This window comes from Aulonocara stuartgranti, assembly GCF_965226115.1.
Source record: "Aulonocara stuartgranti genome assembly, chromosome: 22".
In the NCBI taxonomy this organism is placed as follows: Eukaryota; Metazoa; Chordata; class Actinopteri; order Cichliformes; family Cichlidae; genus Aulonocara; species Aulonocara stuartgranti.
This window is the reverse complement of record NC_138957.1, coordinates 32,935,480-32,959,158: the sequence shown is the minus strand read 5'-3', so window position 1 is coordinate 32,959,158 and position 23,679 is coordinate 32,935,480. Positions and strand designations below refer to the sequence as shown.

Here is a 23,679-nt window from a genome sequence, read left to right as displayed (position 1 = left end):
AGATTATTATATATTTTTGAAAATATAGCATAATGATAATACTAGTTATTGTAAACTTTACAAACCACCTAGCAAGTATGTAAAGTCAAATTATAAAATACAAGTAAATAACAACTGCAGAACAGAATGTCAGTGTAATGGACACACTTCGTTTTGACAAAGCGCACTGCTTAGGTAAATGATCTGAGTAGTTGTTCATCACTGAGCAATTTGTTGATATGTGTTTCGAGCCAAATAAATGACAGGGAGAGAGAGAGTGACGTTAGAACACGTCATACTATAACCTCCCGGGAGCGGACGGAGGGGTCAGTCGTTGGGATGCGCATGCGCAGACAGAGTGTGCGAGCGGCGGGCCTTGACCTTTCGGGAAAAAAACTCACGGACGGTGACAGCGAGGCGGATAACAGTCTTCAGTACCTGCTGGACTTTGAAGCTGTGGATTCTGGGACTGTTAGAAAAGGTAAAACATTTTCATTAAAACCTTATTACTGTTTTGTTTTTGTTACTCGTCATTGTAGCTTGCTGTTAATGTGCTAACAGTAGCGATTAGCTAGATACGTTAGCCGTTGACGTCAAACCACTGTTATAATTAAGTGAAGCTGCTCCCAGCTAATTTGAACCTTTGGCTTCTAAAATATGTGGTTCAATTGCGTGCTGCGTACATAACCTAATGTCAGCTAGACCGAAATTAAAATGTAATATATTGTTAAAGTCACTAAAATGGCGCCTGAAGCCTGTTGTGACGTGAGCTCTGTGTCTGCTCTAGAAACTCTGAAATTCTGTAGATCTGAGCCGTACATTAAATACTCACATGAACCTGTACTTTGAATTCTGTATGAGCTGTATAAAATGCAGCTATGCATAAGTGTTTTGAATGAATAATTAGATTAGATAACTCTTTATTGTCTAATCGAATTATATAGAAATGAATAGAAATGTGACATGAGAAGGTGTGTCTTTGACTGTTCCTGCATAACTTAGTTTCGGACTAGTTGACAAGTTATGCTCCGGTCATTTGATGTTTCCAAGATGTTCTTTTGTAATATAGTTAATTTTTTTGTATATTTCATTTATCCACCATCATACATACAAGCTAAGAAGAGGTCGTTATACTAACAAGAGGTATCAACGCTGGGCCAAAGTTCAGCACATGGTTAAAGTTTGTAATCCAGCCAGGGTGTAAATATCACTCAGCAGCCAGAGCTGAAGCAGGTAGCATCAACACATAAATCTACTCTACCCGGCTTAAATCACAAGAGCACCTCTGACCAAAAAGCTGTAGATTTTTCTTGTTTGCACAAATTAATCCAGATTCACATTAATTGTGTTCACAGCTCCAACAAAATGAGGAAGAGGAGGGGGAGAAACACAATTAGGTTGAATTACAATTGGATGGAAGGCGAGGACAAGAAGAAGGAAGCTTAGGATGAGGAGGAAGAGAAGCAGCAGGAGCATCTTTAGGGATCCCTATGATGTCATTGAGGTTTGTTTCATTAATATGGTCCTCTCACAAAGAAAGATGACTTGTTTTAGTTCACCTACTTCCTGTATTAAATAGTGATGTGCAAAATGTTGTGAAAAACCACAGAGCAGGTACGTATAGTGCATCTGCAGGTAAATGAACATCAAATCTCTAAGACAGACTGAAATCTGTATATTTATCACCCTTATGATAAAACCCACGTCAGCCATTGGTTTATGGACTTTGTATTTTGAAGCCTCAACATTTGCTTTATTGCTGTTGCTATGTTGGGACCATATTAGGATGAGGGATCAGAATCTGGAGTCATGCACACTATTGTTTCATTTAGTGTGTATCCATAAGATTCGTACAGCAGATCCAAGTTGTGCCTTGAAAACAGGAAAGTCGTCTGCATAGAGGAGAACTGTAATAGCAGGCTTGTACAAAGTGAGGCTTTGTGCACTCGTTTTATTTCTGTCACCCTGTTTTGATGCAGATTTCACTTGAAATCAGGCAAGAACTGGACTTATTTTTTATAATGTGTTCTTGTGAATTGATTGTGTATCGAATATGTTTGATTTGACTTTCTGCAAGACAACAGTCGTCCACTGGCCAAAAAAGTTTTCCAAATACCTCCACGTGATCTAGCCTGGATTTAGAAAAGAATAGCAAAAAAAATCTGCACCTCCTGCTTCAGATGCAATTTGTGTTTCTGTGTTCAGAGGCAGCGGTGAGACCTCGGATCATCCAGCTGGAGAGCCTGACCAGGAGGAGTCGAACATTAACTCAGCTCTTCCAGGGCACCCTGCAGACTCGGCTGTTGGCATCGGCGAGGGATGACGTGAACGCCAAACTGGAGTCCATCACAGGTCAACTGCAGGTATGCGAGTCAGACCTTCTGAGGAGGGTTTCACTTTTCTCTCTTCTTTATAATTGACTCTTTTCTCTCTCTTTCAGCTCCTTGTCTCAGAGTGGGAGGGATTTGAAGCACAAAGGGAGGAACTTGTCGTTTGGTTGGCTTATATGGATGTCCGCCTGAGTGAGGTTGACCAGCTGACAGGAAACACCAGTGCAAAAACTGAAACAACTGCAAGTGTGGGCTTGTTTTGATATGACATATATTTGATATGAAACATACGTCAGAGACATTATCCTAAACTGGACTAACAAAGGACCATGAGTACAACATGAAACGTACATTACATGGTGTAATGCTAAAGTTCATTGATCATTTTAATCATAAACTTGTTGAAATATTTTTACTGAACATGCAAACATCTGCTGATGAAAATGTGTTGATTTATTGGTCTGTTATGAAGCTGTTGCTATTTCTAATGTGTTTTATCACTTTCTGATGTTTTATTAATTAAACAATACATGTATTATTTGTTGTGTTATCTGTAGCTATAGTATTTATATATATTTATTTATAGTATAGCAAATATATTTAATTATTACTGTTTAAAACACTAATATGTGACATGTATTAGTAGTGATGTTGTGCTGAGGGTTAAAATGCCTTTTTGTCTTTTGGTAACTACAAAATGACAATAAACCATTAATATATGTCTATGCTGTGCTCGTATTTATTTTACCCTACTCAAATTCAATTTATGATGCATTTTATTTTGAAAGATTTAAAATGGTTTTTTAAAGAACCATTTGAAGGACCTTTTTAAAAATGGTCCTTTGAAAAACCATTAAAGGTGCCCCAAAGAACCATTTCTTGATGGTTCTTTGGGGCACCTTTAATGGTTCTTCAATGAACCACTGAAAGAAATGGTTCTTCAAAGAACCATTGTTTGAAAGGTTCTTTGTGGCACCAAAAAAGGTTCTTCTATGGCATCAGTCTAAAGAACCACTTTTGGTTCCAGTTGGCACCTTTATTTTTCTGAGTGTATCTTAGAAAAAGGAAGCCATATGAATTTCCCCGCTTACTACATCAGATTATGTGATTATACCTGCTGTCTCCAGAAAGCTCCTCCCATAGTGGAAATGCTTCTTTAAAAACCTAGGGCATAAATGGCTTGAAGAGCTTTTATTATGTTCAAATCGGGCATGTTCCATATTCCATCTTAGTTTGGTGATGACAGCCTGTGGTTTTGGAGTGATATGCAGTGATCTGCAGGTCAAACACTATAAAGTCTTCTTCATCATAACCATACTGATTGTATCCATCAATTAGTCTCATCACTCCATTTACAACCACTCATCCTTTGCAAAATATGAACATCTGAAAAAAAAAATAAAGCCACAAAAGCTGCAATAAACCAGTAAGATGTCAGCAGAGGCCATAGCTAACATCATATCTGCAGACACAAAAATAGAGGCTCTACACCCACTGCACTGTTACAGGAACAAAACCAAACTACCAATTTGCGGGTGGAGTGAAAGGCTGATATTTTAAAGAACTTTTACTCTCTGGATTCTTTTGTTTTATTTCAGCAGTGTGGTAGGTTGACCATGACATTTCAGGGCTGCATACATGTCCTGCTAACACCGGGGATAGCCTTTAACAATAAAAAAGAGAATTAAATGAAGCTTATGCCAAATTTTAGTAAGTATGTGAGTGCATACAATCACTATGATAAATTGTAAATGGACTGATTCTTATATAGCGCTTTTCTTTTCTCCCGGAGCAGTCAAAGCGCTTAAGTCGTCTGCCTGCTTTCCCAGGTGTTTAACTCCTTCTCTATTCTTTACATCTTTTCCACTTTACCACACTGTAAAACTCAATGCCAACATCAGCATTGTAGTAAAATAATTTTCATGCCCATCTTCTTCAAGCCAATCAGTCTCCACTCAGCATAGTTTAAATCACACTACTTACCTTTGATCCTCCCTTGCATTCACTTGCATACACCAAGAAAACAAAGGAAGTGATCATGGACTTCCGCAAAACAAGAACTGATCCCCCTCTCCTATCCATAAAAGGTACTATGTGGAGAGGGTGTCCTCCTTTAAGTTCCTCGGCACCCACATATCCGAGGACCTATCCTGGTCCACAGACACATCAGCCCTAGTAAAGAAAGCCCAGCAGCGCCTCCATTTCTTGAGGGTTCTGAGATGGAACAGGCTGCAGACTGAACTCCTAGTGTCCTTCTACCGTGCCACTATCAAGAGTGTGCTGGTGCACGCCATCCCTGTGTGGTACGCTGGTTGCACAACAGCTGACAAGAAGAGACTACAGAGGGTCATCAGAACTGCAGAGAAGGTGACTGGCTGTCCACTCCCCTCCCTGGACTTAATTGCCAGCTCAAGATGTCTCTCCAGAGCCAGGGCAATTATAAAGGACCACCTCCATCCTAACCACCACCTCTTCAACATCCTGCCCTCTGGAAAAAGGCTCAGATCCATCAGGTGCAAAACCAACAGACTAAAGAACAGCTTCTTCCCGAGGGCTGTCAGAACTCTTAATGCAAACTAAGAGTGTGTAAAGACTTCCCCAACACATCCACCCTGACACTGCTGTTGATCATCTATGTGCAACATCTCAGTCTTTCCATGTTCTGTGCAATATTTTTGGCTCATGTGCAATTATTTTGGTCCCAGTCTGTTTCAATGTTTCCTACACATACACCATGTATATAGTTCCACTCACATATGTATACATATACACTGTTTTTTATTTTATTCTATTTATTTATTTAATTATTTATTTATTTTCCGCCTTCGTTGTATATTGGTTTCTCTTCTTCTTACTTTAGCACCTTTGTGGTTCAGCTACCCAATTTCGCTGTGCAAGAAACTGCACAATGACAATAAAAAGCTCTAAGTCTAAGTCTCTATTCTGCCTTAATTTCTGGCATAGCTTCGATTTCATTCAGCTGTGATAGACCATCAGAGTCTAACAGCCAAGCAGCTTACAAGGACATGAACTGCTGCACATAACAAGGCTGATTTACATCATGGAGCCCTGGTCTCAAAAACTGGCATATGTAACTCTGTCTGTAAGCTGGATTTAAGTGCTTCAAGTTTTACCAACATGTTTAGTGGCATCTTCTGTTAATACGGAACATGACGTCATGTGGTTGGTTGGTTGCGGCTAATTGATTTACATTCGTTTATGTTGGCTAACCAGTGGGCGACCTTGCCATGCACCTATAAGGAATGTGGCACATCACGAACCAAAGCACCATCATGAATTGTCTGAAAATCACAACCATTTCTTTGGCCACCATGAGGTGGGGGATTTAGAGACTGGGCACCCAGCAACAATCTGGTACTTGTCCTGCAGACTGCTAAAGTACAATAAACACTCTGTAGGGTCAGCTTATGGAAAGCACCTCATCCTGATGGTGTACTGGGATGAGTACAGCAAGACTGCACCATGGAAGTAGAGAGGTCTTCACAAGCATCTTTAACACATCTTTGTCACATTGCTCTGTTCCCGCCTGTTTAAAAATATCTTTAATATGCCATTACCTAGGGTGACCAACTGTCTTCTTTTCATTTTTCACGTTCTGTCCAGGGCGTCCAGGGGGATTTTCAAGATTGATAAAAATGTCAGTGATTTCCTATATTCCGACAGAGGACCCATGTGTGTGACATCATCCCTGAACTGCTGCTTTGCGAGTTGTTCTGCGCTCACAGACGGGACAGACAGCAACGTGCCTAATGATGTTTAAAAGATCCCAAAGCGTAAGTGCATCTTTTCAGATGAACTGCAAAAGAAGTTTCCCTCGTACCAACCTGGTAATTTTTCTTTACCAACTTTGAGGAATCACCAGTCGAGACACTTTTTTAAAGATTATTATTTATTAAAGCATTGAATAATTAAAAAGTATCATGGATCTCTTCTGTTCAGAAAACCACAGATACAGCTAACTTCCCAGAAGTGAGTACTCAAGCTTAGAGGTACAGCTGCTACTCTGTTACACGTGTACTAGATGTTTTTCTCTATTCTTTCATCCTTCACCCAATAACTTGTTGTTTTAGTGACCATGAGAGCAACCGTGGCTGAGATACCTGACGATGTTTATGTCTCACATGGTACCGATGACCCACCTTATCATAGTACTTAGTGTCCCTTTACTTTGAAACTTCTACACTGTCACCATTTCTAACAAAACACTGTGTAGACATCTAAATTCTTAAGCTCTTATTTGCTATAATACTTAACACATGAAAAAATCTGATTTGAGCTGACCTCGTTGTTCTCTTTCCCCCTCACCCCTTTAGTAAAAGCTATTTCCTTACAATTGACACATACTTAGCATAATTCACTCGATTTAGCATTATTTCAACAGGATTTCTTATTTTAAACAAAAATACATTGTTTTCCTCCATCATTCTATTCTTTACACTCACATACAGTGTTTAAGGTGACATCTGCACAGAAAGAGTGCAGATGTGACATTGTGCAGTACACACACAGAGAAAGTCTGGGTTGAAAGGTTATTAGAATTATTTCATTGTAGTGATAATTTTCTTGTTCGACTTTATTAATTCTTGATTATATTTTGATTACGTTTCTGATGTGATTAGAGCAGAAATAACTATCAGCAAAAACACTTACATATAACTCTACATATACCCCCAAAGGCTGGATTTCAGGCCTTTTGCTTAATTTCTGACTGCATCACGGCTGAGGAATCTCATTCTTCTTTACATTATTTTACCGAATGTTATTTTAACACATTCAAAATAACCTACAAAATAAAAAAAGATTCTTAAAAAACGGTGTGAACAAACGTGTGTCTACTCGTTTTTTCTCAATCAACGACACCCCCACCAAGGAACACGTCTGTCCAGCATTATCCCCCACCACCTGATCATCAGGATAAATACACCATACAAATTATATATACATTATATCATTAATAGCTATAGCAGTGCTATAGGAAATATGATATGATAAAATATTAAAATGCATTTTACCTGAGTTATTACAAGTTAACTTGAATTTAAAACAATAACAAAGGAAAAAAATATTTTGTGTAAAAAGTCATGTTTACATAAAACAAAACTGAAATAGACAATCTTCTCAGTTCTTGTTTGTTCAGTGTTAACTGCAGGTGTCAACACTGTGTAGACTCCTCTGTCTGTCTGTGTGGTCTTTCGGAGAGTTCTATCGTGTTGTGAGGAGCTGTTACATCCAAAAGTCCAAATAATAATAACAATAAAGTTAACAATAAATAAAATTAGCACAATATTAATCAAATAATTTAAATCCAGGGTGAGAATACCAGATTAGAGGGGGATAGTGTACTTACAAGAGGAAGGGCATCTGCCTAAAATAAATTAAATAAATCAATAAAATTCATTTTGGACAGTTTTAAATGCCTAACAATCAAACCTTCTCTTACAAAAATCAGAAGTAACAATGTTTAACATGTAGACTATTATATTGCAGAGATAATGAAATTAAGCATTTATGTCTCTACTGACTGGTAAATAAACTTTAAATCTCTTACCTTCTTTCATTTTGTGAATGGCAATTACAGTGACAGCAACAATGATGACAACAAGAACAACCGCTGCAGCAATGATGAGGATTTCTGCTCAGTGACAACAAACAAGATAAAATGTACTGATAAATAAGATGGAATAAAACTGCATCCAATTATTGAAAATATTTTTTTTGACAATTTGTTTGATCATGAAGCCACACACTCAACCTGATGAAAGAAATCTAATTTAAATTGTTCCCTTTCGAGGTCACCACAGCGGATCATCTGCCTCCTTCTCAGCCTGTACCTAACATCCTCCTCTGCTATCGTCTCCAAACCAAACATTGTAGCAGGTCTCACTGCTGCACTGCCCTTTGCTTTGAAATCATTGACCCCAAGTGTTTTACTACATCTGCTCCTTGCATCACAGCTTCACTGTCTGCACCGTCTTGAACCAACTTTCTCTAGAATTCCTTTTTTTTCTTCTAACTAATATCCAAATCTGTGGGCCGTACACACTGACAACATTGAGCATTACCTCTTTGAGTTCCAGCTTCAAACTCATGATCCTGTCTGATACTGTTCAGCTCCAGAACACTCTTCACATGCTCTTCTTTCTAGATTACTCAGTTTCTCTTCCCAAATGCACCATGATAGAACAGTTTGAATAAACCTGGCACTGCTTCCCTCCCACCTGTTCACTTTACACAAAGTACCTACATTCTCTCTGTTATATCAGCAAGCTTTCTCCCATAATCTCTATATTTAAAATCCCACTCATGATGATGATGATGATCCCATGCATTCTTTAGTGTGAATACTTTTTTGATAACATATGTCACATATTGGATTTAAATATGATATGATATCTATGTCAACTCGACTGATGTAACCACAAATGCAGCAATATACAGTGCTTAACAGACACACCATAATTCATGTCACTGACTTTTTAACCCATTTACATGAGCTGTTTTTCACCAAACAAAATGCTCCTAAATGGGCCACAAATAAACAACCAAGGCTTTCATAGACTGCAGATGCTGAATTTGAAACATAGAAGTACTAAACTAATTTCAGCTTGATGGTTTTCTTGAGAATATTAATTTCAGTTTTGTTGAAGTGCTGGAAAAAATATATTTTTTTAGGATCTCCATCAGTAATTCCCATAGTAACAGCAACTCTTCTTGGGATCCGATAAAACATTTAAACGTAACATTAAACATGATCCACAATAACAGCAAACAAAATAACTCAAATCTGTTTGTCTTACTTTGATCATGTCTAATTCTGTTTTTTCGCCAGTTGACGGTTTTATTCAGGTTGGTAATGATGCTGTCCTCAGCGTTAGAAAACTGAAACACACACTCATATCTTTTCCACTCCTCAGGTGTGACTGATGAAACATTCAGGCCAACACTCATCTGGAAGGTCCCATCATTGTTGGGCAGGATCTCTCCAGGATCCACACCTTCATGGATCTCCACTCCTTCTTTCCTCCAGAACATCATGGCCCTTTGAGGGTAGAAACCTGTAGCGTGGCAGCTGACTGGAGAGGAGGGAGTCTTCCAGAGGAGAAAAATAGAAGGAAGAACTGGAGAGAGGGAATGTGGGAAAGAGAAGGTGTGAGAATCGGTGAAAGAAGCAAAGCAGTATACATCAAAGAAGAAGTAAATGTAGTACACTTGTTTGATGAAAAATGTTAATCAAGAAAGACTGTAATAGTAATAAAAAAGTAATAATTTAAAATGGAACAAGCAATTTGAGCAAAAGTTTCACTTTTTGTCCCTCTGTTTTCTGTGCACAGGTACCTGCCTAACTGTGAGTGTGAGATCTGTACATATTGGATGCCTGGAAACCCTTCCTCCCTTGATCCCCTCAATTCCAATAATACTTTTTGTATTTAGTTTGGACCACTGTAAATAAACACACTAAAGTGAAATTTTCCAAGTCTGTGTCTGGGTCCATTAGCCTTGACACTGATGACTGAGGGACTATTTCATGTTATTTAGATTTTGTTTTATTTGTTTGCACACATATGTGTGTACATGCATACATGTAAATGAAGGTATGTGTGTATATTAAGGGTATACATGAACTCAAGGTAGTGACTGAAAGAGTGTTATAGTGGCTACAAATGGTGGAAAATTGTACCTAAGGGGGGAGGAGTTTAGTAAGTATGGGGTCAGAGTAGACCTGCTACTCCCTGGTTTAGACTGCTGCCCCCATAACCTGGACCAGAATAAGAGGCAGAAAATGAATCGGCGGATTTATTTTGATAATTTATTTTCCTTGTGTGTCATTTACTTCCCAGTTTTCACCACTAATTTTCATTTTGATCTGCATAAAACAACACGTTAACACACGTTGCCGTTTTTTTTTTTTAAAGATCATTAATAGAAAGATAAAGGATGTAGTTTACACACTCATGTGATTCTACCTTTTCTCAGCAGGGTGCTGTTCCCATTTTTCAAATATTTCTTCAGCCAATCAGGACAAGTCTGAGTGAGGAAGATTGTTTCTGCTGAGTTTCCATTAGCATTCCAGTCCTGTTCGATAATGTCAGCTTCTGGTTTCAGTGCAATCCATTTCATTGTTTTAAGATCAAATTCAAGAAGGTTCTCTGCATTATAACCATACTGTATCACACCATTCACCTCTCCAGTGTTTTCATCCCATTCACAGCCTTCCATCATCTGTAAAGTGTTGACAACTGAAAAGTGAATTAGAAATTAATTAAAATGAATAATATTAATACTGTGAGGCACTGCTATTGTATCTTTGTTGTGTTCTTCCTGTGATTTAACTGATCTGACAACATTATATTGGAAAACAGGCGCAATTCATGATTAAAAGAAAAAGATGAAGGACAAGAGGAAAAAAAACAATTCAACCATCTAGGGTATCCGTAAGAACCAGAAAAATAATTACAGGCACTTTGAAGGCACTAATAATTAATGCAATTAATGTAAGGCAACTATTTAGAACAATGTGTACATGTATTCTTTTGTCTCCAAAAGTTGATTCTGTTCATCTGCACGTAGCATTTTCAGTGGGATAAACGTTTCGTCACTCATCCAAGTGACTTCTTCATTCTCAGCTGCAGGTTTCCCTTTTCTTATAAATGGTCCAGATGAACAGAATCAACTTTTGGAGATTTACTTACCTGGATGATTGTGAATGCAACAAGATATTCTTTTGTCATGCAGTTTGAAGCATGTTCACATTAGTAAAATTTCTGGTCACAATCAAGATGCACAAAATTACAATTTAAAATCTAGAGACTAACAACATGATGTGACATAAAGTATAAGAGAAAATACTACACCTTCACTTTGGCTGGCCAGCTGCTGCCACTTTGAAATCCACTTTCTGAAGACGTATGGCAGTATCGCAAAGCAAAGTTCATTGTACGAATCCAACTGAGCCTTGTCATTATATAATGTTTTTTGGACCCAGTCTTGTCTTGTTTCCAATATCTTTTTGCTGCTGTCACAGTAACCAAACTCAGTGCGTTTAACCTCTGCAACTGCCATAAACTCTGGGATGTTTCGGACTTCAGAGGATTCAGTAATAAAATACACCAGTGAGTGTTTCACTGTGGGAAACAAACATTGATAACGTGATACATTAAATAAGAAAAACAATATAGACATTATTAGAAATATGAGTCATTCATTGTGATTCAGCTTGAACTTTTTTAAATGTAAGCTGCATGCGTTATATGCTGCAGAACGTTGGTTATAAACATTGTTAGATAGAATTTTTTGAGATCCTAATAAATATTTAAGATCAAAAGATGAAATGCAATTTCACCAGCTGTTCATAATCCTGGACCTATTCACATTTTTTCCCCCTAACTGTGGGTGTTTTATCTGATCCACATGGTGGCAGTGTAATTAATAATTTCAGAAAAAAAAATCCTGACAGACAGAAACACACGCATAAATAAATAAATAAATAAATAAATAAATAAATAAATAATTCAACTTTGTCACAATCAGCGGGGCTGACTGTGTGTAGAGTCAAAGGTGGACCCAAATGCAGATGAAACAAAACGTGACTTGAATAACTAAACACGAGCCGTTTATTGAGGCTGGCAAATGAACTGCACACAAAAGGCAAAAGGCAGTGCTAACAATAAACTAAAATGGGTGAGCTAAATTAAATAAAAAGCGACAACAGGAACATGGACCTGACATAAGAAAACTTGACATGAACTCTTGGCCTAGAAACCAAGCAGACGATCTGACAATGACACACTGGAAACAGAGGACTACACAGGAGGTGATTAGGGGATGTGGGAACACATGGGGGAACAGCTGACTGACATGAGGGTAATGACAGGACAGGGGAAGTGAAACTAAATACAATGAGCAAAGAACACACGACTCCTTCAAAATAAAACAGGAAACATGAGACGCAGACATGACAAAACAAACTTGATAACATAAGACACGCAGCATAAAACACAAAGGGTGAGGGGAAACTTAAATACAGGGGAAGAAAACACAAGGAGTCTAATAACCAAATGAACTTCGCTAATCTAATGAACTTAAACATAAACAGCATCCAAATACTGTAAACTAAACCTAAATCGCTGGGTCAACATACCCAGGAACATGACAAACGTAGAATAAATATTCTATTAAAAATAAAGTTCTACTAAAAATAGTTCCTTAGTTCCTATAGTTCCAAATTTATATACTCATAATGAGTTTTTTTAGAGGCAATGAGTTTGCATATTTCTTTTTCTTTATTTCTTTTTCTTTATTTCTATTCTTTTAATATCAATTTTCTAAAAATTAATAATGTAACAGCATGATAATATTTTTTCATCCTCCTGTTAGCATGAATTACATATTTGTGTGCATATTTGTACTTTGGTGTTCTGTGGCAGCTGCAGAGATTAGGAATTATCATAGCCAAGAGTTACTTTGTATTTTTTCTTGCTTTTCCCTTTAATGCTGATGGACATGATAACCAGATGCCAGGGCTGTTTAGGGGAAATTCCAGGTTCATCTTTGCTTCCTTTTTCCTAACTTAAAGAGCCACCCCCGGTGACCATCGCCCTATTCTCCTGTCTCATTAAAACCAGGACCATCACAGGTGACCCCCTTGCACCCTGCCCACCACCTGTCCCACACTCCCAGACTCACAAACAGCTTCTTCCTCTGGGCTATTCAGACTATTACCGAACACAACCTTTACTACTTAAGTAAGCTTTACTTAGTTTTTTAGAAGCAACAGGTTTGCATATTTCTTTTTAGTTCTGAGAACTACTTAGCTTTTACAGTGCACTTTACATCATTTAAAAAACTATGTTGCTATATTCTTTAACATTTTCACTAAAGCTTCTGCTAAACACTTTTGAGACAGAGTCTTTGGATTTGCTAAACTGCAAATGATGAAGAATCATCTGTTTAACAGAAATATGTATCAGGAAACTATTTCACGTGTATTAAAAGCATTCTGCCTAAATCTTGTGGGAGTGTAGGAGTCTAGCAGTGTAAATAAACCATGTTTAAAATATATGTTTTTTATACTACATACCAACCCTTTTCTACTACATCACTAATGGACAGTGCAGAAGAGTTGTAGTGCAAATCAAATTCAATTGTTAATCACTGGCTGATAAAACATGCATTTGTGTTATCCAATTTTTTTAATCCTAATTATTTCAGAAAATCAGAGCTAAAATGTTTTGGCTCTCCCAATAAAATAAAGCAAAAGTAAAACCACTGCTCGAGGTCAGATTATATTTCTGTTAGAGCTTGAATGTTTGAATGCATTTCTTAGTTGCACTAAGAAAAGACGCCATGGCAGAAAAGACGCAATAAAAATAAGGTATCTTTTCTTTATCTTTAATGTTAACTATTGTTGTTCTAACATGTGAAAAAATAGGGTTGGCAGTACTTAGTTTAAACGCTTATCTATTGTTGCATCTGTTCCTGCTTTCACCCACTGAAGCATGAAGTGCTTCACTTGCCTGCTTGCCAATACCTGCCTATGTCCAATACAATGTGCCAAATTCTTTGACTGTAACACAAAGAACCTGACACGCAAACTCGAATGTAACAAGTTCAGAGTGAGTCCCAGCATGTATGTATTGTAGCTGGGATGTTTGCTACATCAGTAGATATTGTGATTTAAACCTTCAAGGAGTGCAGAATAAATATCATTTATACAACTGTTTGACTAGCTCTGATGTCGGAGTGCAAGTGAGTTTTTTTGTTTGTTTTTTTTAAAGTTGTGCTAAATCCCTATATACATGTCAAAGTTAGCATACTTTACTAAAAAATAATTTGCTCCAGTAAAAGGATTTTGGTTCATGATCTTACCTGCAGAAGCAATGTGACAGCTAAGGAGCAGCAGCATTAGCTTCATCGTCATATTTAGAAAGATGGAGTTGAAGTGAAGACCTGAGAGAAGAGTTGTGTGGTTTTACAGGTTTGTTAAGGTTTGTTTCCCGGTGCAAGTTTAGTTCACACTATCAGTATATGAGGTGTGCTTAACCTCAGCTGACACTCAGCATACTTGAACAAGGGTTTAATTGATATTATTATTATTATTATTATTATTATTATTATTGAAAAGGCATTTCTTTTGTGTCCCAAAAAACAATATAAGCATTTATCTATAAGTCAGTGTTACCTGTTCCTGCCCGTTTCCTGGAAAATAAAGATGCATCTTCTGATGCATGCATCCATCACAAAATTATCCAAGATTTTCTCCTAATAATATTAATACATCTGTCAAGTTCCTTACAGCTTATGCCATTTAAGACTGCCATTGTTTCATGGGGATAACATAAGTAACATATTTTTTATATACATCTTTCTAGACAAAAGATCACAAAGTGCTTCAAAAAGAGATAACAAGATATAAAACAAAAAAAGACAAAAAGTTAACGAAATGCAATTCTAAAAAGATGTGTTTTTAGTTGTTTCTTGAAAGAGACTACTGAGCCCACAGATCTTAACCTCAGTGGGAGAGAGTTCCACAGTCTGGGAGCCACAGTGGCAAAAGATCTGTGTCCCTTAGTTCCCAGCCTTGTATGCTGTATGACAAGTAGGCCCTGATCACATGACCTCGAGGACCTGCTAGGGACATAGTGCTGTAGAAGTTCAGTGACGTAAGCTGGTGCGTGTCCATGAAGAGCTCTAAAAGTCAGAATCAGATCCCTATATACATGTCAAAGTTAGCATACTTTACTAAAAAATAATTTGCTCCAGTAAAATGATTGTGGATCATGATCTTACCTGCAGAAGCAATGTGACAGCAAAGTTGGGCTAAATCCATTGTTAAGGTTTGTTTCCTGGTGCAAGTCTAGTTTACATTCTCGGTATATGAGGTGTGTTTAACTTCAGCATATTAGAGCAATTATTATTAATTATTAATCATTACATTTTTTTCTTAATTAAAAAGGCATTTCTGTTATGTTGTTACGGTCGCTGACCTTTAGTGGCTCTCCCTCTGTGAGAGAGTTTTTTTTCTCCTTTCCTGTGTTACAGGTCTGCCTCATGAGCCACAGCTGAGGTGTGTTGCAGCTCGTCAGCCACGGCATATAGTCTGCCATCCTAAACTGCCACGCCCCTGCCACTTCCCCCATTTTGCCAGAGCTGTGAGCTACAGTGCTTTGGGCAGCAAACTTTAGTGTGTGTGAATTTAAACTCTGTGTAACTTTGGCTTTCTTTCTTTTATTGTGAGCAAAGGTGTGCCTTTACAGTGGTAATTAGTTCATCACAGTGGAAGCAGGTAGGGGTTCTCCTGTTTTTGGCTCGACGGGGAGCTCAGCCACTGTGTTTTGTTTTCGGCTAGAGAGTTCTTGGTTTGATTTTTAGTTAAAGGGGGTGTTTTGTTTGTTGTTTTGGCCGGAAGACTCTGAAGATAAGCGCTTCCCTGTGTTCATTTTTACTTCAGTAGTTTTCTGCAATAAATCATGTTTAATGACATGATTTATGTCCCCCCCCTCACTTCAGTCAGCACTTCGTTTTTAAGTGGGGCATATTTTTTAAGTCTAAAAACTACAATATAAGCATTGATCTACTTAAATGGTTAGGTATCTTGGGACAGGGGAGCGGGACATCAACAAACAGACTGTAGCGATGTGGACAGTGTACCAGTCAGTTGTGATGAAGAGAGAGCTGAGCATAAAAGCAAAGCTCTCAATTTACCAGTTGATCTATGTCCCTACCCTCACCTACCCTCATGAAAGAATGAGACCCCGAAAACAATTGGCGAAGGGTGGCTGTCCTCACCCTTAGAGATAGGGTGATGTGTTCGGCCATCGGGAAGGGGCTCAGAGTAGAGCTGCTACTCATCCACATCCAAAGGAGCCAGACTATTGTCTTATAGTCTCATACTGTTGCTTCAGATTTTCAGTGTCTGCAACCACATTAGGCAGTTTAGATTAAAAAAAATAAGCTAGAAAACCAATGTCATTTCCTGTGCTGAGAATGATCACTTCAATTATATGATTAGATTTGCCTCGGTAAATTTGACAATGGTCACCATATCACACATAACCTCAGAATTTTTTTTTTCATGTAAAACTCTTACACCATTAAAGAAACCCTATAATCCATCGATCCTTGGGTGAGAACACTTCAAAGGAAAAGGAAGAGCTAGCACAATGCACAAACTGCAGGTCAGATCCTGAAATGGACTGGAGGCCAGTGTAGGTTTAACACTCTTTCTTGCCCAACAAAAGGCAAGTTGCTGCATTTTGAACAGCAACAGCAACCCGACCAATCAAGTCCACACAGTTGAGCTTAACAGTTGGGCAGAACTCTTTTGGCTCTCAGCGAAGGCGGTCGCACTTTTCTCCTCTCCTGCCCTTATCTTCCCTGCTTAGCTTCTTATGTCCTTGTCTTGTGTTTTTACTTACTTTTCCCTGGAACACTCTCTCACAGTCTGTTCTCTAAAACCTAAAAGAGGAATTATGGATTTGATCACCTGAATGCAATTGACAGCCCTTCTCAACGAGACGTCTGGGCTCGGGTGAGCCTGACTGCTGAAGATATCTACCTATTCGGAACCATGATAACAGGGTTCTTGCTGATCGGAGCTGGCTTGGCCCTGGCTTATTGAAGAATTAATGAAGCATGGGCAAATGTTCCCATAACTCACATTGCAACACCTGGTCTGTTCTATTTACTTTTTTTTATTTATACATTTGATAAGCATTCCAATATCTTAATGAATACAGAATATAGATCTAGCACAAAGCAAGAAAGCGCGAGATAAAGCTAATCAAAAAGGTATTGGCTGAAGCAAATGCGTGTTATGCCAACCCTTTTAACAAAAGATAATTTAGGAAGCAGCTCATTTACAGGCCTTGAAGCAAAAGAGTAAAACAAAACAAACAAACATAAAAACAAAACAAAAAAAGTCCATCTTAGATGAGTAAGTACTTTAAATTAAATTTCATAATCCACGCAAAACAACCAAGAGTTTTAGTCTTATTATTATTATTGCTCTTCTAATTCTTGATTTATACATTTTTCTAATCTCTGGTTTTAAACATGTTTTAACCACCAGCAAGTTAGGTAAACCCGGATGAGCAGGAAAGGCAAGATGGATCCACTGAAGCCCCAGTGATCGTTGAGTTGGGAAAAAAAATCCACCTGAATAGCAGAAAGAATTAAACCAACAGCCACATCTCAGGTAAGATTTAGCTCTCAGCAGAAGACCTACACATCTCCCCCTTCATCTGAAAGATTAGATGACAGCAGGCAAGTAAACAAGTGTGCCGGTTTAAACACCAGTGATCGTAGAGGGGTTGAGGTTTGATCACCCACATTATGCTTTATCCAAGTTTTGTGGGACGACTTGATATCAAAAAGTGCTTGGTCGTCATATACCACAAGAGCAGATACACATTGGCAACAAACACAGAATAAAACAATAGCAACTGCTAAGTAAGTTTCAGTAATTACAACAATGAGAAACTACTTCTTAAGTATGTATGGTGTGCCACACTTGAGGGTGCAAGAACACATAATGCTTACAGTAAGTAATCAGTATTGAGAGAGGGTTTACTTTTTTTTTTTTTTTTTTTTTGCCTGTCCCGTTTGGCTCTTTTGCCATCAGAATTATTGTCTAAAGGCGAAGAAAGATGCCCAGCGGATTTACTTTACCAAATTGACCATCCCAGCCTTGCCGTAATGGTCCATTTGATTCACCTTTTATTGTTTATTTTATTTTCACTTGCTGAATACGGGACAGACTTGACTGGGGGAAAGAAGGGGAGAAAGAAAGAGAAAGAGCTGAGAAGAGGGACAGGGGAGAAGGGCAAAAAACAAAAACCAACAGAATGGGCAGAAAAAGAAAAAAAAATGTATATATCGATCACCTGGATCACCTGTTGAGAAAGAAAAAAGAAAACAAGCAGAAGAGAACAAGAGTAATAGAATAAACAACATCACAATGATATATGGGAATATGACAGTAAATACTAAATATTAAACATTATTGTGCAGCACGTAAGATCAACAGAACACAGTGTGCTTTGAGGTAGGAGCCAAAAAGGGTGTAGTTTGTGGGTGTGATCACCCGTGTGTACCTGTGAGCATGAACGCGCTTGTTTTTTTTTAAAAGGTTCCTTCATGTAATGATCTGCTAGAGGGTGTGGGGGGGCCACAGCCCCGTCCTCCAGGGCATGAAGCAGGTATGGAGGAGATCAAAACTCCAGACATCCAGAGGCCCCCAGAACACAAGAGACCAAGGAAGACCAACAGAGGGGCAGCTGCGCCACTGTTCCAGAAAGAGCTGAGGAGAGTCCCAGATGAGGGCTCATTCAGCAGCCGCGGAGCAGAAGCCAGGGGGGGTTGCAGTGACGCGCCCGTGAGCTCCGCCGGCAGCCAGCCGTGCCTGAGTGACCGAGCCCCAGGCCGAGAGGCCGGGGGCACCCCACCTCCGAAGTGGCCCGAGCGAGCCCCAGGATCCAGGCCCCGATAAGCGGCCGCCAAGGAGTGAGCCGGTGTGCTTAAGTAATCAGTATTGAGAGAGGGTTTACTCTTTTGTGCTAATATTTTGGGTTGAAAGAGGAGTGCTCATAGCTCACGCAATCACTTAATCCCAGTTTTAACCCATGCTAATATAAGTTACTGTACATTGATTAATACATTGATTAAAAAGCAAAGTGACAGGATTTGCTCTAAAAGCTAGAGTGCATAGTTATTGTCTTCAAAACACTAAACTGTAGTGTTACAACCACTGCAGTTTAGTGTTTTGTCCAATTTGATGATGATGTTCTCATTTGCACCGGAAAAGTGAAACACACAGACATATTGGAACTGAGCTTTTTCAGCTTCCCATCGCAGTTTGGTGGTGACAGCCTGTGGTGATGTGGCGATCCACGTCACTGTTTGCAGGTCAAATGATAGAAGACTTTCTACATCATGCCCATACTGATTGAAGCCATTTATCTCTCCAGTCTCAACACCCCATTCACAGCTATTAATTCTTTGCAAAATATGAACACCTGAAAAAGAGAGACAGATGAGATCTCAGCACATCTTACAACTGATATCCACTCCAGGTGCCGAGGATCGTTCTTCATAAGGTTTTTAATCCACTCTGTTTTGAGTTCTGGTCCCCTTCCATTGCTGTCACAGTTACCTCCATTATTGTTTTTTATTAATGTTTTATAAAACGTTACTAATCTTTGTCACATTATTGAAATAAATGTGTGGCTTAATTTAGATTTTAAAAAAAGCGGAAAATATTACTTAGGCTAAACATTTGTAATTATGTTAAAGCTCTGAAAAAATCTACTTCTTGCAACTTACATATATGTTATGGTTAATTGATGCATTCATCACTCGGTAACTTACAGAATCTTCTTGATAGCCAAACTACTTTGAGCTAACAGGAAGGCAACAATAACTCAAACAATCACCCATTACAACCAAGCAGAAGAACATATTTGAATGAACAACACACTGATCTGAGAAATACAGGGCCAGTCTCATCAAGTGCTGACACAGATACACAGATATATAAATTACATAGGCAAATCTATGTACTGAATGCATAATGTACTGAATATATGATATATATTGATAATAGCCACTGGGGGAGGGGAGCAGCTCTGCTTGCCTTTCTGTAAAGCCCCCACAGGTCACTGCAAAAACCCACAGTATGCTCCGCTTTCTCTCTCCCATTACATTCAGTGTTTTGAGCCTCCCCTGTGTTTGTGCAGCATGGCTGAGTCACGTGATGACACAACAACAAAACACAGCAAAGCAGTTATGGTTAAGCTGCTTTCACAGACATATCAGACACATCTTTGATGAAACTGAAACAGTCTTCTGAACGTAAAAGAGAAAATTGACTGAGAATTGATTTAACCACGCTATTACTGACCAATACCAATGTTGGTATTAATACTATTGATTTAATAATTGGAGGTTATCATTGTGCAGCCAGCACATATCAATACTTACCTAAATTTATTTATTTATTAAGAAAAAAATATGTATATGTAAATGAGCTGCTTGCTAAATTATCTTTTGTTAAAAGGGTTGGCATAATAAGCACGTGCTTCACCCAATACCTTTTTGATTAGCCTTGTCTCTTGCTTTCTTGCTTCGTGGTCATTTTTTTCTTCTGTATTCACTGAGACATTTGAATGATAATAAAACCCTCCACTTCTACAGCTTCTCTCAGCAGAGGAATAGCAGAAAGAAAGAAAAAAATGGACTGAAAGATTCATAACCAAATTCAAGGCCTATACTCTCTGGCCAGTTTAATAGGTACACCTGTTCAACTGCTTATTAACACAAATATGTAATCAGCCAATCAGATGGCAGAAAATGTAATTTAGTGAATTTAGGGATCTAGACTTCTTGGAAATATAAACATAGCATATAACAAAAATAAAAACATAATAAAAAAAAAAGAAATCAAACGTTGTGGCGTACACGTCACAATCGCGCCCTCTCTCTCTCTGACCCAAAAATAGTCATTGTGTATAACTTTAATTTAACCAGGAGAGGGCAGTGTTGCTTTCCTTTTGCGTGATTTACACGTGTTTTTGTTGTTGTACAATATCAACCACCTGGGATCCCAAATTCTTAAATCCACTGCAAATGTAATAACCTTCCAAATAAAGCTGAGCTCTGTGTATTGCTGAATTCTAAATTTCAGTGCTAGACTAAAAATAAATCAAATAAATGTATTGTTTTGCAGATACAAAATATCATTTTAACTCTTTTCAATTCCACTGACTGCAATCTGTCTGAGTGTATAACTGAAATCTAACAAAATTGTAAAAATCTATTTGAGTTAATCTGAAATAATACAGATTAACTGTATGATTTCAGATTAACTCAAAAAATGTAAAAATTAAACATAATTTATGGACACCGTTTGATTTCTTTGCATGTAGCTATATTAACATTTATACATTTAATAAATCATGAAATTAATACGCGCACGTTCTCGTAACAATGCAACTAACTGTTTGCTCTTCATTCAGTGAAGTGAGCATCACACGCTGCTCATATAAAACATATTCTGACAAACAGCCGCACAGCTGAGCCTTTTTTTTTTTAAAGAAACTTGAGGGATAACTTCCCAAAGTCTGACCTGCATCGGACCATCCGCTCAGTGTCCGTGGTTACCATGGTTACTGCAGAAGCTGCTATGAATTAAACAGTTGTCCCTGAGATAACTTACCGGAGACATGAATGTTTGTTTTTCCATTACAAAAGAATTGGATGACTTGGATAACTTATAGGAGTATCAGACTCCACGTGCCATGTCCTCGGAAATCTGGACTCGTGTGGATTTTTCAAGGACAAACTGGTAAGAGTCGCACACCACTATACTGAAATAAAGAAGCTATTACTGAAATACACGTGCTATATTATAAACTATGATATAAAACTTAAGGTTTAGTTATAAAGGACACCTTCCTACCTTTAGTCTTATTCATGAGCAACATCAGTTGTCTTCTAGCATCCAAGAGTCTGCACGATGTGTTTCATAGGTCCTAACTAGAGATGGACGGTCCGATACTGACCTAAATTACTGAATCGAATATCGGAGAGAAATAAAAAATGTAATCCGATCCATTAAATATCAAAAAAGCACCTCACAAAACTTGCGACCTGGCGTAACTCGGCTCATAACCGTAGCACCTCGGAGCATTATGCATCAAGTGATAGAGCGGCTGTGGCGTGCGGGACCTGTCACGGTCTGGTTGAGCATTTGGAGCCTCGCCACCAAACCGGCATTTCATCTCCAAGAAAGTGATCACAGAGAGAAGTAAAGCAAGTGTGTAAGTTCATCTCTGAATGTTTGTAAAGCATTCCAGCGTTAAGCTTATCAACCGATATATGGAGCGACTGCCTCTTCTCTCCCCCTCCCTCTCCTGCTGCTACTTAAATCATGAAACTGATTAATGATCAGCTGATCGGCTTTTCTGTCGCGAGTCCGTCTCTCTTGTTTGTTCGTGCCAGAAAGAGGAAACAAGCGGCTGAACAACAGCAGCACGTTTAAGCTTGATAATTTGTTGTTAGAATTTATTTAACATTACTTTCTAAACCAGGATCTTTTTCTACGTAGCTGACGGCTGGTAACTGTGCAGGGGCGGATCTAGCAAAGTTTAGCCAGGGGGGCCGATAGGGCATGAACAGGGAAAAGGGGGGCACAAATATATACTTTTCTTTCTTATTCTCTTTTAAAATGTCTGGCTTTTAATAAATAATTATCTGAATCTTACACCCAAAATTTTAATTTGATGTAAAAAGTATAGAAGACCATTACTGTATATAGTAACTATTAAGTCTAATATACCCTTGTAAGCTATAGTACTTTTTCCTTTGGGAAGGTACCACCTGTGCATTCTGCAATTCTGTTGAAGAAAGATGTTGAATCTATTTAAATATTGTAGAAAAATAATTGATTTCTGTGCATTTTTTTCACACTGCATCAAATTAAAGTTGATTACGTCGATTAAGCATCATGAGGTGGGGGGTGGTTCCCTTTTTTATTTATTTTTTGCTGGGAGTTTGCAACCCTATTAGTTAGGTTGCTTACTCTTTTAAATACCAGAATAGGGAGGATGGAGTAGGTTTAAGTTTATTAGATTCATCAGTTTTGCTGAACTATGGAATATTTTGGGTGCAGTGTATTTTTTGCTTACAGGTATAACAGAATAGCATTAGTGTTTTTTTTAAACTTGAGTTTGGACCCATACAAAATGCAGCAAGATATTTAAAAAAAACAGTTTTATTGATTATAAAACACACTATATTGGATTCATATCGGTATCTGCCGATATCCAAATTTATAATATCGGTATCGGACATAAAAAAGTGGTATCGTGCCATCTCTAGTCCTAACATGAGGATCCCAGAACCAAAAAATAACCCAAAGGGTTAAAAAGATTTCCACATTGATGCAGATGATGTATATGATTGTGGGACTTGTATAAAAAAAATGTATATGCCATATTTGTCTGTGAAGGTTCTCAGTCATCCAGGTCATCGTAGTCAAAGGAGCTTGCAAAGAAAAGCGTCTGGACTTCTTTAAGCTGCTTGAAGACATTTCACCTCTCATCCTAGAAGCTTCTTCAGTTCTAAGGTCAAATGGCGGAAAGTCCCAGATTTAAACCCAGTGGGAGTATCCCCCCAAAGAGGGACAAAAGGACCCCCTGATGATCCTCTAATCACGGTGTGCAAACGGGTGTGGGTCCCAATCAGCCAGGGTTTCAGGTGAGCTCATTGTGAAACCTGGCACCACCTTATCATGCAATTTCCTGAGGTCAGATGGCCCAGGAAGTGAGTGGGCGTTAAGGCGTCTGGGGAGGGA

The 23,679-nt window shown here is 38.3% G+C and overlaps 1 protein-coding gene and 2 long non-coding RNA genes across 5 annotated transcripts in view; 2 read left to right on the top strand and 1 right to left on the bottom strand.

Annotated features, from left to right (window-relative positions):
• The window catches only part of LOC309699266, a 348,161-nt gene that overhangs the window by 13,518 nt on the left and 310,964 nt on the right, over positions 1 to 23,679 (top strand). The window lies entirely within an intron of this gene.
• Positions 311 to 3,030, top strand: LOC309699257. The gene is made up of 4 exons (XR_014274275.1): positions 311 to 460; positions 1,335 to 1,483; positions 2,185 to 2,342; positions 2,420 to 3,030. It is a non-coding gene; the product is annotated as an uncharacterized lncRNA (long non-coding RNA).
• On the bottom strand, positions 7,404 to 15,366 carry LOC309699210 (major histocompatibility complex class I-related gene protein-like). 3 transcript variants are annotated; one of them, XM_082522138.1, is made up of 9 exons: positions 15,117 to 15,342; positions 14,196 to 14,276; positions 11,183 to 11,452; positions 10,512 to 10,567; positions 10,295 to 10,355; positions 9,128 to 9,448; positions 7,879 to 7,962; positions 7,678 to 7,695; positions 7,404 to 7,550 (listed from the first exon to the last, which is right to left on the bottom strand). In XM_082522138.1, the coding sequence occupies exons 1-9, from the start codon at positions 15,154 to 15,156 to the stop codon at positions 7,483 to 7,485; spliced, it is 999 nt and encodes a 332-aa protein (XP_082378264.1). In that variant the 5' UTR covers positions 15,157 to 15,342; the 3' UTR covers positions 7,404 to 7,482. The 3 variants fall into 3 exon arrangements, with proteins under 3 accessions (XP_082378264.1, XP_082378263.1, XP_082378262.1); XM_082522137.1 differs by having other exon boundaries at positions 10,295 to 10,567; positions 15,314 to 15,366; XM_082522136.1 differs by having other exon boundaries at positions 10,295 to 10,567.